The 16,008-nt window shown below is 26.1% G+C and overlaps 1 protein-coding gene across 2 annotated transcripts in view; it reads right to left on the bottom strand.

The window, feature by feature from the left end:
- LOC101235783 (uncharacterized) overlaps positions 1–16,008 on the bottom strand; it is an 81,420-nt gene that overhangs the window by 41,038 nt on the left and 24,374 nt on the right. For both annotated transcript variants that reach the window (XM_065801678.1, XM_065801679.1), the window contains exons 6-9: positions 14,759–15,000; positions 7,323–7,519; positions 7,129–7,206; positions 5,291–5,590 (exon numbers count right to left, since the gene is read on the bottom strand). In XM_065801678.1, the coding sequence (XP_065657750.1) occupies positions 5,291–5,590; positions 7,129–7,206; positions 7,323–7,519; positions 14,759–15,000 (817 nt within the window). The remainder of the gene's footprint in view (positions 1–5,290; positions 5,591–7,128; positions 7,207–7,322; positions 7,520–14,758; positions 15,001–16,008) is intronic.

Below are 16,008 nucleotides of genomic sequence, written 5' to 3'. Positions count from 1 at the left end.
ATTTCTAATTGCGGCATTGCAACTAAAAATGATTTTTATTTTAAAAAAATTAGCGAGTAACAAATAAAAAAAAGTTGATATTTTATTAGCGACTTTGTTGTGATTTGCAATTAACTTTTTTTGGAATCTAATTGCCTACAAAAAAAATGAAAGCAAGGATATTTTTCCAAACACCATTTATTAAAATTATATCGCTGTATATCTCATTTCTTAAAAAAAAAAAATGCTGCGCTTTAACTTGTGTTATTAAAAAAAGTTTAAATTACATTTTGTGCAAACCTTTGATGAAGCCTTGGAACACATTAACAAGGTATTTAATTTAAATAGAGTGAAAAAAAGGTTTAGGAGGGAAAACTGAAAAAACAATTGTGATAAAAAGTAGCTAATTTTTTTAGGAACAAATAAAAATTAAATATTGAATACTATTTAGTATTTTCAAATAAATTTAACAGCTAAGTTAAACCCAAACATTAACTTTAACTTTGATAAACTTAAATCTATTTTTTTAATCAGAATTAAATTATACATTTATTAAATCAAAATTATATTATACATTCTTTTTATTAGAATCAAATTATATACTTTTATAAAATTAATTTTCAACTAAATCATATATTTTTATCACAATTAAATTATATTATTATGATCTTTGCTTCAAGTTTAAAGTATTAGCATTTTTCAATCGAGAAAATTAATCATTACATTAAAGAAAAAACAAAAATAAAATATCATAATATAAAATGAAAAATAAAATTTAACTTTTTTTATTATTAATTTATTTTTTATTAATAAATAGAAATTTAAGTAAATTTTTTTTATTATTGCAATCAAAAGTTCGATAATTATTATTATGCTCGCAAGATGGTAAATAAAAGTTTTGATTATATATGCCTCTTTATGTTTTTTTCTTTAATGTTTCATTTAATAACTTCGAATACAAAAAAAAAAATTGTTGTTAACTATAAACAATTTTGTTTTCTGTTATTTTGATAAAATAATTAGTTAAATAGAGATTAAGTTATTGCAGTTTTTAATTTTATTTGAGTTTTTTTCATTAGTAAATATTGCTTATATCTATCATAATTGTCATTTAAATTTTTGTAACAAACTTTTTTACATATTTGCCATTCAAAAGTTATTGTGGTTTTTTATAAAATCATTTACTTCTTTTATCTTACCGCTTATGTAATAATTTAAAAGTTAAAAAATGATAAAAAGTCGCTTAACAGAAAACGCTGTAGGTGTACGTAAAATTGCTTTATCCAAACATAAATTGCTGGAAGCTTAACGCTGTAAAACAAGGCCTGCAATTAGGTTCAAGGAAAAGTTCCTTACAAACAATTCTGCCTTATCCTGGAAAAAAAGTTAAAAGATCAGACCCATGAATTAGAGATAGAATGTTAGACTTTAGTTAAATCTTTAACTGTGAGATAAAAATACAAGATTTAATAAACTGAGAATAATGGAGCCTAGCATCAGACACGACTTTTTAAAATTAACTTCTTGCAATAATAAAAATTACATTTGTTCTCAATAGAGATGTTCTAGTAAAAAAGATCCACAAAATAATAATGGTTTAATATAGCAATTGCAAAAAAAGGTAAAATATTTAGAGTAGAATAAGGCTTAATTTAAAACCAAAGAGAAGGAGTAAAAGCATCTATACCTGCTTGGATCCAGGAGTTTAGGTAAGAGGTGCATTTAAGCATACATAATATGGATATATATTAACATAAACATATATATTTGCTATTTATTTAGATGCTGGCGCACAATATCTTTACATATTTGTATAAACTTTAGTATTTATATGGTTTAGTATTTGCTGAAATTGAAGATGATGATCAGATGGATGTGTAGTATAACTCTAACAAGACGAGGAGCCATAATCTTAGACAGAGAAAAAAGAAGAGAAAAAGCGTTGTATCAAACAACGGTTGTCAGAGAAAATTAAAGTGGTTTGGGTATTAGAATGTAGAAACAGCTTCAGGAGAAAATGGTAGAGGTAGAATAAAACATGGAGAGAGTGCATTAAATATGGTATGAACAAGCTTTAGTTAAGGAAAGCGAATGCTCGAGATTTTTTATATAAAAAAAAAATAGCATAAAAGAAGAAAGGCTAAAGCTTGATGATAGTAATTATGATGATGATCATGAGGATCATGATTTTTATATGTAAATATACATGCATATACATATATATAAAATATAATATGAAATTTGAATGAAAAAAATATAGATTAGGATGTATCAATGTTTATGCAGCCCCAGTCATGAACAAGGATCTGGCTATTTCATTTCAAAATCAATTTCAAACCGCCACCAGGCCCTGGGCAAATTTCAATCTGGGTCATTTACTATACAGCTATTACACACCAGAAAGCATCCTCCAGATTACGGATTTTAAATGATTTTTATCAGGAATATGAAACAGCCATTATGAATCTTGATGTTGCAAATGATTGATCAAAGTGAACATGCCAATGATTGATTAGTTGTGGTTATAACCCTCTCTCAACTCTATAACTCCAAAACACGAACAAGGCTGCTGCGCAAAGAAACAAGTACTACTAGGAATGTGGTGGGAATCAAACTCGGAACCTGTCGCTTATGAAGCGAGCGCTCTACCACTACCGCATATATATATATATACATATATATACTAATATATATATATATATATATATATATATATATATATATATATATATATATATACATACATATACATATATATATATACTTTACATATATATATATATTATGCATATATATATATATATATATATATATATATATATATATATATATATATACACTATACATATATATATATATATATATATATATATATATATATATATATATTATATATATATATATATATATATATACATATATATTATACATACATATATATATATATATATATATATATATATATATAAATTATGTAAGTGTATTCTACAAATAGAGTGCTCAATATTTTTAAAGAACAGAGCAATAATAAATTAGTAAAAACACTTATCTAATTTTTAGTTGTCTTCAACAGCATGTTTCACCATCAGTAGGTTCATAGGGAAGAATGTCTAACCATCAAAAAATTCAAGTTAATGAATAATTATTTTACAGGAAGTTTGGGAATCGTTATAATTATGTAATAACTGTAGTTATTTTGCAAACAGGAAATTGCATCAGATACATTAGAATCTTAAAAAATCATGAAAAGAATTCTTTAGAATTAGAACAATTTTAGACTGGTCATTTGTTTTATAATTTTTTAAACGGAACTTATTTTCATGTCTGCATTTAGAAATTAATTCAGATTTTTTATTCAGTAAATTTTCTTGATCTAAATGAGTAATAACTTCAAATTTTTCTTTTAAACATAGTATACATTTTTTGGAAATATTATTATAGGCAGGTGCAGTTTTCAGAATAGACCATTTTAATTTAAAATTAATATTTTTTCTTTTAGTTGCCAAATATATTTTGACAGCGTCAAAATATATTTGGCAAAATTATGGCCTTTTATAATTCTTTCAATATTATTTGTACAGCTATAGCTTACTTTAATAGTGTTTCTGTTAAAAATTTTGTGCAATTTATTAGAGGGAGGGAAATGTTTGTCTACTAATTTTAAAAACATTTTTCCAATGTTTGTTAAACATTTTTGCTGTACGGAAGGTTAAACCAAATTATATTTCTATTTCTATTTCGCTTTTTTGCAATTTTTGTTTCAAATTTTAGCTCAAGATTTTTAAATCCGCTTTTTTTAAGAGCATCTTCATACACGCGTTTGGAAGAGTTAAAAATATTTTCATTAGAAGAGTTTTGATTCAGTCTATTGTTAATTGAAATAGGAACTTGTTTCAAGATTTGAGGGGGATGATTTGAAATTGCAAATCATCCCCCTCACTGCCTGATGAATGACAAATACTTATCAAAAAATATTATTTACAAATGCATTGTTTCCTCAAAAAACAACCCTGATAAACAATATATTGACTTAACCGAGGGCAAATGGAAAAAATATTATGCCAACCACCAACAATCTTTTAAACATAAAAAGTACTCAAAGAGACTATGCTGTCAAAATATATTTTGCAACTAAAAGAAAAAAATATTAATTTTAAATTAAAATGGTCTATTCTGAAAACTGCACCTGCCTATAATAACATTTCCAAAAAATGTATACTATGTTTAAAAGAAAAATTTGAAGTTATTACTCATTTAGATCAAGAAAAATTACTGAATAAAAAATCCGAATTAATTTCTAAATGCAGACATGAAAACAAGTTCCTTTTAAAAAATTATAAAAACAAAAGACCAGTTTAAAATTATCCTAATTCTAAAGAACTCTTTTTATGATTTTTTAAGATTCTAATGTAGCTGATGCAACTTCCTGTTTGCAAAATAACTATAGTTATTACATAATTATAACAATTCCCAAACTTCCTGTGAAATAATTTTTCTTTTGAATTTTTTGATGGTTAGACATTCTTCCAGATGAACCTACTGATGGTGAAACATGCTGTTGAAGACAACTAAAAATTAGATAAGCGTTTTTACTAATTTATGTGTATATATATATATATATATATATATATATATATATATATATATATATATATATTTTGCAGAATGCCAACCCTAATTCTGAGGGCTATATATATATATATATATATATATATGTATAATGTAATAATATAGTTAATTTTTTTGACTGCCAAATATAAAAGTTACATAGAAATATATGATTGCTCTACTTTTATTTATATAAATTATAAACTTTATAAAGAATAACTAATCTAATTAAGCATTGCATTTAAACACAAAGAAATAAAAATACAGCAAGAACTCACCAAGTTATTTTTCAAAATAACAAATCTAGATTTGATGTCACAAACCTTTATAAATACTTAAAAGTAATATTTCTATGTATGTTTGTATATACATATACATATACACACACACACGCACACCCATAAAATTCAGTAACTAACGCGATAGAGAATTAATTGCTACAGCCATTTTTTCCACTTTTAAGCCATAAATGGTATAAAACAACCACATAGCTGTAATAAATAAACCCAGCTGTAGTATAAAGTTTAAAACTAATTTAAAATTATGTTAAAACTAATTCGAAACTAATTTGAAACTAATTTAAAACCACATTGCTAATTCAAAACCATGTTAATTATAACATGTAGTTGTACAAAATAAACCATGTTAATTATAACATGTTGTAATATAAAATAAAGCTTACAAAAGTAAAGAGAGTCCTTGCCTTTGACTTTCACATTTTTCCCTATGATATTCAAAACAGCAACACCAGATATAATGAAATTTTGTTTACCATCTATATATGAGAATGAAAAGACTGGGTCTAACAAATACAAATCTTCTGAAAAAGTGATTATACTTCCTGGTTTACTTTGTAATAAAAAGAAATCTTCTTTAAGAAGACCATTGACAAGTGTACCAGCAAAATTAGGTATGTGTAAATTGATGTATTGACAAAACATATCTCTTGTTATTTCATTTTCACAATATGAAGCCCTTGCTAATTCTCCAACAAAAGATACTCCTGAAAAAATAGAAAAAAAATTCACTCATTCTTAAGAAGGATAACAAAACAACATAATGTCATTATTTCACGAAGAAAAAGAAAACAATATCATTATTCTTAAAAAATAAAAAATTATCCCTTATGAAAATTAAAAAAAAAAAAAATGTTTTATATGCTTTCTAACTCTCTCTTTCGTTTGTTTTCTGTTGCATATATAATATGTTTTATATATATATAACTCCTAATTTGATTAGTGGTTGTTTGCAGTCTTGCTGGAAGCTTACTTATTTAAATAAATTAAAAATTAAAAAAATGTCATTATTTCTTAAAAACAAAACAAAACTAAAGCATACCATTATTTGATTCATTTTATTTAATATTCAATAAAAGGGGCTGTCCATTAATTATGCCAACAATTTTTAACTGTTTTACTTCCCCCTCCCCCTTGTCAACAACATGTCAAACTTCCAGAGATTCCTTATAAAATTATGCCAACATACGATTACCCTCCTCCCCATGAAAATCAAATTAGAAAAAAAACAAAAAAACAATATTTTAAATAGACTATATGTGGACTTTAGTTTACAAAAAAAAATTGGTAAAAGTAAAATGTTTAATTAAAAAAAAAAAAAATTAATTCAAATTCTAACTTATCAACATATTTCAAATGAACAAAATCATCTAAAATTACAAACGCTTGCTCTGAACAAAAAGTGAATAGGGGTAAAAGGTATAGAAAAAAAAAATTATTAAACTTTTAACCTAGGAACATATTTCCAATTTATAACTACAAAGACTTACTCCAAACAAAAAAAAATATTAATGTGCCAATCTTCCTCACTTTAACTTTAAACATAATCAAATTTCACAGTAAAGCAAATTATTTCTAATAGAGTCTAATACAATAAAAAATAAATTTAACAAATTGTATCAACCAGGGGTTGGCAGCATTTTGAGACAAAAGAGCCAAAAGTTGCAATTCACAAGTTATCTAGTTTTTAAAGAGCTACCAAAATCTTTATATATTATATTAGTACTTGTGCAAGGAGCTAAAGAGCCGCATATTGAAATTGAAAGAGCCACATAAGAATTGCAAGCTACAGGTTGTCGAACCCTGGTATAAACTTTTAAATAATATAATGTAGACCATGTACTTAAATTAATCATTTTTGTTTGCACAGTAACCAACAACAACTTTGAAAAAATAATAGTATTACGAATAAACATCTCTTGTGTGCTTATTAAATTTTGTATGTGTCAGTTTTTAACACACTTGCAAAAAAGACTAGACAGCATTTTGAGCGACTGTACTCACTCAAAATGCTGTCTAATCTTTTTTTTAAGTAATTAAATTAATTTAAAAAAGTAACATTGTTGAGGTTTTGATCTCCTCCCCCATCCTCTCCCTTGTAAGATTTAGTAAATCAAAAAAAGATTTAATAAATTTAATAGATTTAATAAATAAAAAAATAAAAAAAATCAGAACCCCATTCCCCTATTTAGTTGAAGTGTTTAATGTACAGCCCCAAAAATGTATAATAAAATAAATAAAATACCTGGTTCAAAAGAAATTTGAGACAATAATGAATTTTTAAATAACAAGTCAGATTTTGCATTTGGTATGATCATGATAGCTGAAAATATTTAAGAGTACATTTTTAAAACTTAGAATAAACTTTGTCAACAACAGCTACCAATCTTGGCAATATTTTTTATTTTTATTTTCCTCATAAAGCTAAACAAAAGCTACCTGCTCTAGATATCTTCACCCACTCTGGAACTAATATTTTATCACCATAAACACACTTAAGAAGATCATTAAAATTATAATCTTTTGCTGTCAGCGCTAAAGCAATTTCTTTGTCATGACTGGACTTGTTTACCCATATGAAAGATTCTAATTCGACTGTATGTTTGTTGTTTAAAGAGAAAACTTCACCATTTAATCTACATAAATTAAACTTATAAATCAAGTCTATTGTAATTCAAATGAATATTATTAAAATGGGAACTGTTTGGTTTTGTTGATTTCCACAATAAAATAACTTTAAGTAGTCTAGACCTGAAAACTATTTTCAAGTGCAGAGACATACAAACTAATTAATATTTGGGGTTGAAAAAATGCTTTTATCAAGTTGCAGATGCCAAAACAATGATTATAATTTTTAAACTAAAAAAAGTAATAATCATTTAAAAATAATAATAATAATAATAATAATAACAATTTGAAATTTAAAAAATTAATAATTAAAATAGATGTAAGAAATAAAAAAATATTAATGTTTATAAAAAAATGTTTATAATTCTAAACATGATTTTGTATTTAATTTGAATGTATTTGTCTAAATATCTTTGAACATATTCACCAATACTTTATTAACTTAGAGTTAGTGTAGAATTTAAGTGTGTGTTTAATTAAACCTAACATTTTATCATATTATAGATGCTAGAAGTACTTTCCATCAGTAGAAGTCATAAGACCTAGGGGTCTTTCATAAAGTATGTATGCAGGTATGAGGGAGGGGAATTTAACTAAAAAAGGAAAAATTTGTAAAAGGAAGGTGTGTGTTATAGAGAGCGAGTACCCCGGGTCATCCTGAAGAGATCTTATAAGGGGCGACCTATCTGTTTTTTGCTGAGTAAGGCATAAAAATATTTTTTGCTGACTAAGATCTAAAAAAAAAAGGTCCTTGTTGGCTAACACTTGCTGACTGCCAACTATAGATCCAATTTTGTTGACTCCAGTGTCCAATTTACCGATTAATAAATTTTGTAGGGGGACTAGACACCCCCCTATAACCCCGCAACCCTTAGGATACCTCTGTAAGTACCTCCACGATTTGACTATATCTTGTTCTTTATGTCCTCTAAATCTTTATCTTTTTTTAAAAATAAAAGCATTGAATTTCACGAGTTTTAAAAAAAATCAATATTATGTTATGCGACAGAAATGTTGAATTAAGTTTTTTGAATTCAAAAGTGAGGGGTATCCTAAATCAGCAGTTTTACTGTGTACATACTTTATGGATGCTGCCCTAGCTCTTTTGCTAAATAGTGACTCATATACTATTATTGTAGCTGAGAACTGTATTTTCTTGTTTTTTTGTATATTTAATTTTTTTTTGTAATATAAAATAAATATTTGTAACCCATTTTAACATAAAATAAAAATAGTAAAAATATAAATATAAAAAATATAAAAATGTAAGTCTAAAAAATATAAGAATTTAGTAGAAAACTTCCTTAACAGTTTATATTTTCTCTAGAAATAATTTGTTAGGGATTAATACAGAACCATGCTAAGGGTATAAAAAATTCTTAACTATTCCAAGTCAAAAATGCTTAATCAAAGTTATTTAAAAGAACTTAATCAGATTATGCTAACTTTTCATCTTTTATTATTTTAACAAAAATGTTATTTAAATCTTAAGCAACCAACTGTTAATGCGCCATTATAAATAAATCTTAAACAAGCAACTGTTATCTTTATGAATAAATACATATTTTGTAAATAAAAAAAAGTGTATGCATAGAAAAAAGTAAATTAAAAATTCTTTTCAAAAAAAAAACGAGTTACCTATTAATATTATTTAAATTCTAAACTCCATTTTTATTATAAAACAAAATATCTGTACCTATCAAATAACCCCCTGTGAAACTGAACACAATACTCAACATACTAAACAAAAAACTGGTTAGAATTACTAACTAGTATACTCACCACCTCAGACATTGAGTACTTCTTTCAGATACTGGCTATCTGAAAGAAGTAGCCAGTACATGGGCGATCTCTATCTATTTCTTTCTGGCCTCCAGACTATAACAGTTGAGCCTGATGCAGAAAAATGTAAAAACTTCAATAAATACTATGATTGCCACAAGGACTAAACATAGTTCTTTTTGGTATAAAAAATGTCCTTGTATTCTGCCATGGGATAAATGGATTCATAAATTTACTCAACATAGAGTATCTTGAAGAGAGGAGAATCTTTATTGATGCTTCTAAGCTAATTTTAAAAACATTATGTGTTGTTACATGCAGCTTATGCAACTTACGTCAACTTTTTCTTTACTCAGTTGCCACCAGCAACTGATCTGTTGAGATCTAAAAGTAATTGTCATCTTGCTGGAAATACAACCGGGACCAAATTTCCTTGCTTTCTTTGAGTGGGATAGTAGAGCACAATAAAATTAAAACTATAAAACAAAAGAATTGTCCTCTAAGAAGCAGCTCCACTCCTTGATATTTTGGAATATCAAAGTATGAATATTTTTTGTTAAAAGGGTTACTAAATACTATAAACTTGTTTTTTTATAAAAAAAATTTTTTTTAATTAAACTGCTGTTAAAAATCTAATATAAGTTTTATAAATTCTAAATATAACATTTTATAATATTTTGATATTGATATTACATAAATTGATTTATTTGATTATATATAGATTGTTAAAAATTTGATGCTTACCTTAAGGCACAAAGAATTTTCATATTTTAAAAATTATACTTGAGCTGATGTATATAAAGGTGTTTTTATTTACATTCAAAAAAGTGTTAGCGCTTTTTTTTTAGAAATTAACTTTAATCACAGTATTTTTTGTAATATATTATGTGGTTCATATTGCTGCATATGATAAGTTACTTTATTGCTGCATATGATAAGTTACTTTAATACAATAAGTACAATCACACTTATAAATGAAAATTCAGGTGATAAAAATTTTCTAGATGAAGCTTTAAAGGATGAAGAACAAGAGGAGTATTTAAAACAGGGTATGAACAAGTAAGAAGGTGCATCAGCTTGGGAATAGACCCGCAAGCCGCTATTAGCCGCTAGCCGTCGCCAAGCACTGCTTTATTTTTAGCCAGCTGTGAAAAATGCCTTCGCCAGCCATGAAAATAAGTCGCCATAGCCAGCTATTAAAATCATAGTTAGTTAATTGATTTAAATCTTTAAATAAGTTTATGTCCAATTTTTTTTTTAATTTTATCATATCACCTATCACCAATCGCTTCGTAATATAGTTTTTGGTTTAACCATGGAATTCCATGAGTCTCGTGTTAATATACCGTATGTTCGAATACCTTAATTTTCGCGCTATAAAAAAAAGCCTCTTGCAGTCCAAAAACAGTAGTCAATGTTTATCATAAAAAAAAAGAAAAGTTGTCATCTGCGCAATTTAAATTTTAGAATAAAAAGAAACACTCTAAAGGTCCGAATTATCATTATTGTTTGTATTATATATATATATATATATATATATATATATATATATATATATATATATATATATATATATATATATATATTTATATACAGTTTATGAACAAGTAAATAAATTTGTTTCCATTGAAAAAAAAACTGGAACAATTTGCTTGCTCAAGGATCTGAGATGGATTCCTGTGTCCAACAGCAAATCTAGGGCTGCTACATCCAAAGCATGGGACTTCATGGGTCAACTAATCTTGAAAGATTCAAGAAACCAAATTAATCAAAATTATTTATTTAATAATCAGTTGTACTGCAGATACTGTTTCGAAGAGCAATCACGTGTCGATGAAGGTCGATTATCAAAGGTATATGTTACTTCAACAATGACATTTTCTGGTAACCATCTAAACCATGCTGTTTTTAAACATGGAAAGACTTTTGAGCAACCAGTTAGTTCTAAAATTACTAATTGAATCTGCACTGTACAAAACAATAAACTAGCACAAAGTCAATTTGAATTCAACAGAGATCTTTGTCTGTTAATATGTTTAGATCTTAAGCCATTTAGTTCAGTTGAAAGATCTGGGTTTAAAAGTTTTTGTTCAAAAAATACAGCGTTTCGGCCCCCATCATCTGACTGTATATCTGGATCTGCCTTAAAAAATGTTTATACTTCTGTTAAACAAAGAGTCTCAGAAGTTCTACAATCATGTGTAAGTGGAACTTTGATGATGGATGGTTGGACTGACAAGCGTAATTGTTTACCTTATTTTGGAATTTGTTTAAGTGTTGTGCATGATTGGAGATTTAAAATTTTCACATTGGCTGTTCAGTCAGTGGAGTCACACACTTCTGAGCAACTTTATCGATTTGTTAAAACTGTTTTAAAAGAATTTTTACCTCAAGATAAGCATTTTTTATTATTTAACACAACTGATGGTGCAGCTAATATGAAAAAATTATCAAAGCTATTAAGCCATGAACGTATAACATGCACCGCACATGGAATTCATCTGCTTTTAACCTCGCTTAAAAAAAATTCCAGAATTAACTTTACTAGTAAGCAAATGCAAAGAAGTAATAAAAGCTTTACATTTTAAGGGATATACGCTATCGAATGAAATTGAAACTGTGAAAGACAAGGAGTTGTTAAAAAGAATTACAACTCATGTTGACGAGCTAATAGCTGATGAAGAGGATACAATTCTGGATTTTGAAATTGAAACTGAAAATGTAAGCATTCTTCCACAAACACAGCTAACTAAATCTGTTAGTCAAGCTGATGAGAGTTCACTTGAAGAGTATTCTGAAGAGTATTCTCTTCTAGATTTTGACATTTTGAGCTAAAAATGATTTTGAGCTAAAATTGATGTCATAAAAAGTCATGAGCACAGTTCTTTAAAAAATAGTGTCCCAACAAGATGGAATAGTACCTTGGAAATGATTGAATCTAACTTAGATCTAAAAACTCATGTTGATACAGTGTTAAAAAAAATTAGAAAGTATGATTTATGTTTTCTTCCTGAAGATTTAGAACTTCTGCAAGAACTGCGCAATTTTTTATCTCCATTTCGAGAACTTACTCTACTTGTTAGCGAGGGAGCACCAAATTTGTCTTGCCTTCCACTCATGGTAACTAAAATTAAAAATTGTTGCATTGTTCAAGTCACAGATTCCTCTGCGATAAAACAATATAAAAAGTTAGTTAGAAAATGCATTGAGAAACGGTTAGTTGTTACTAATTTAGTTGAATTAGCGTGTTGTTTTGATCCAGCAATTCGTGATGTTGTTTTGATAAAGGAAAAATGTGAAATTTTGTTAAAAAACAGCTATGACAAAATAAAAACTTCTTTATTTGGTTCAAACATTTTACCACAAATAGGAACCGATAAAAAGATTAACTTCTCTGCGTCATAAATTGACAATAATCAAAATAGTAAAAGCTCAAATGCAGCTCAGGATTTTAAAAAACTTAGACTGATTTTATTACAGGAAACTGCAAAATCTTCACTAAACTCTGGAGCAATATTAGAGAATAGCAATGGGTTGCAAGCTGAAATAAATCTTTATACTAGCATTTGTGGTAATCAATCACCAGCCTTGCTGTTTCGGAAAAATAATGCAGAAAAGTTCCCTATTCTAGCATCCATAGCCACATAGTCAAGGTAGAAGATAATTTTATTTTTGACATTAAACTAATACTAGTGACAAAAATAACAGCAAACATTAATTTTTTTCTGAAGTTTAATGTTGCTTATTTTACATAGTTTCTATTGTTTCAGGTTTATCTTGCATTGAGCATCAGCAATGTACCTGTTGAATGCCTTTTTAGCACGACTGGTTTAATTTTGAATGGAAAGAGATCCTCCTTGGCACCATTTCGAATGAATGCAGTTTGTTTCATACACGATAACTATCCAAATGCTGGTCTATAAGCTAAGTCTTGCATTTTTTGGATAAGGACATTATTTATGTTTATATTTCATTTTGATTAACTTTGTATTTCATATATGAATATTTATTATATGCAAAAGTTTGTTTTGTTTTGGTTAATGCTGTCAGTATTATACTTGTATATATGTCATTATTATACTATAAATATATTATATATATATATATATATATATATATATATATATATATATATATATATATATATATAAATATATATATATATATATATATATATATATATATATATATTTATATATATATATATATATATATATATATATATATATATATATATATATATATATTATATATATATATATATATATATATATATATATATATATATATATATATATATATATATATATATATATATATATATATATATATATATATATATAATATATTTATATATATATATATATATATATATATATATATATACATCTGCATAGCAATAATAAATTAAATTAGTAAAAACACTTATCTAATTTTTGATTACTTCAACACTGTGTTTCACCATCAGTAGGTTCATCAGAATTCTTCCTGATGAACCTACTGATGGTGAAACACAGTGTTGAAGTAAATAGCCAGCTAAGCAGCCAAAAAAATCAGGCGGCTAGCCAGCCACAAAAATGTAGGCTAGCCTTTCATGCCTTCAGCTAGCCGGTCAGAATTTTTTTTTAGCCAGCCATGAAAGTAAAATACCATGGCTAGAAGGTCTACTTGGAAAGGAAATCTAACCTTTGTTCTCTCAGAATGATGTAAATAGTTGTCTATCAACATTGAGCTGATGTGTTTTAAAAAAGACATACATTACCTAACTTATGGAAAAGGTTCGGTATATTGTGAAGGAACTAAGAAATTCATTATATATTTCTAGCTGCAGTTTATGTTGAAAGTAGATGTAGAATACTGTTAGAAGAGAACCAGATAATACAAAATAGAAGAAATTATAATAAATAATAAAAGCAATAGCAGAAAAATTTTAACTAACTTCAACATTTCATTTAGTTTTATACAACTTCAGTCAACTAAAACATTTCATTTAGTTTTAGGCAAATCTAATTCTGGAGAAGAAGATGAGTTTGAAAAAGAAAAAATAATAATAGTAGTAGTAGTAGTAGTAGTAGTAGTAGTAGTAGTAGTAGTAGTAGTAGTAGTAGTAGTAGTAATAGTAGTAGTAGTAGTAGTAGTAGTAGTTTAAAAATAATAATTATACAAAAAAAAAACTTATAAAAAATGAAATATTTACTACACAACACTATTTGCTCAATAACTAAAAAATAATTTAAAAAGTAATCAATATACAATACTTGCAAATTAGATGCAAAATTTTAAAATAAGAAAACCTGTTAAATGTATTTGTATTTATACTAGATTATTTCGTAAATTGTATACTTAATTGTGAATTAGGTCAAACTTTGTACAAGGTTTAAAAAGAACTTTAAACAAAAATCTTAGCAAAAAATAACATTATAAAATAAACAACTTAAAAAAAAAATAACATTAAAAAAAATTACCTTAAAAATTTTTCTCCAGTTAACATAGCAGAAAACTTTAAATGTTTGACTTTAAGACTAAGGAGATTACCAAACTGGAAATTATTTGGAAATAACTTTATACCAAATTTTTCTGTGATTATTTCTAAATTCTGCCAGAAAAATTTTCCTTTAACTGAACAGCCTTTGCTTTCATCTAAGATTAATTCAACTTTTGTTTCAGTTTCTAGTATCTTCCCTTTACCAGTACCAATTAATGATACCTAAAATTAAATTTACAGAAACATTCTTTACATTACCATAAAAAGCTTTCATTATAAAATGTTTAATACTAGAGAAGTATGGGAGTTTATATCTTCAACGGTTTTCTGTTCAGTAACCATGTTTGTCAAAGTTTGTGTTTTAGCATTTGTATTTGCATTTATAGAGTTAAAAGAAAATAATATATAAAAACAATAAGAAAAATAAAATCAAAAAAAAAAAAAAGAAAAAAAAAAAGGTTGGGAAGTTTTTATTAAAATAAAAAAAAAGTTTTTATTAAAATAAAAGAAAAGTTTTTATTAAAATAAAAAAAAAGTTTTTATTAAAATAAAAAAAAGTTTTTATTAAAATAAAAAAAAAGTTTGGGAAGTTTTTATTAAAATAAAGATTTTTTTCTAGAGCAAACAAATAACTATTTTGATTAAATATAGTAAATGGCCGGGGCCCCAGCTAAAAATGAGACTTTTATCAAACTCGGCCCCAACTAAACTATAAGATTTAGCAGGAGTTGATAGCCGGGGCTAGAAAAAAATTTAAATTACTTTATATATTATAATTTTATGCTTACAGTTACTATTTACTAAATACTGGTATATACTTATACATTTTCAAACTCTAATTTACTTCCAACAAGATTGCAAGCAACCACTATTAAGATATGAGTTACTTTAAAATAGAGAATAAGTAAAAATACTAGGAAATGGTAAACTGAAGACTTGAGAAGTTGTAGGTTGTATATAAAAGAAAAACATGAAGATGGCTAATAGTTATAAGGTTTTTTTGATATGCAAGGAAAAAAACTGGATTTATAAAAGTTTTTATAGCATAAAGGGACAGATAAAGAAAAAGGATGGAACTTGTTGAATAAGAAACAAGCAAGAACGAGTTTTGGTTTATCGTAATAGAGACAATAGCTTGTTTGAGCATCAACCATGACTGTATTTGTAGAAAAAAGAAAGAAATGCAAATGCAAATAAAGCAGATCTAATTTATTATTATTTTTTTTAATA

Source organism: Hydra vulgaris, chromosome 07, assembly GCF_038396675.1.
Source record: "Hydra vulgaris chromosome 07, alternate assembly HydraT2T_AEP".
NCBI classification, from domain to species: Eukaryota; Metazoa; Cnidaria; class Hydrozoa; order Anthoathecata; family Hydridae; genus Hydra; species Hydra vulgaris.
This window is presented reverse-complemented; position numbering and strand designations above follow the sequence as displayed.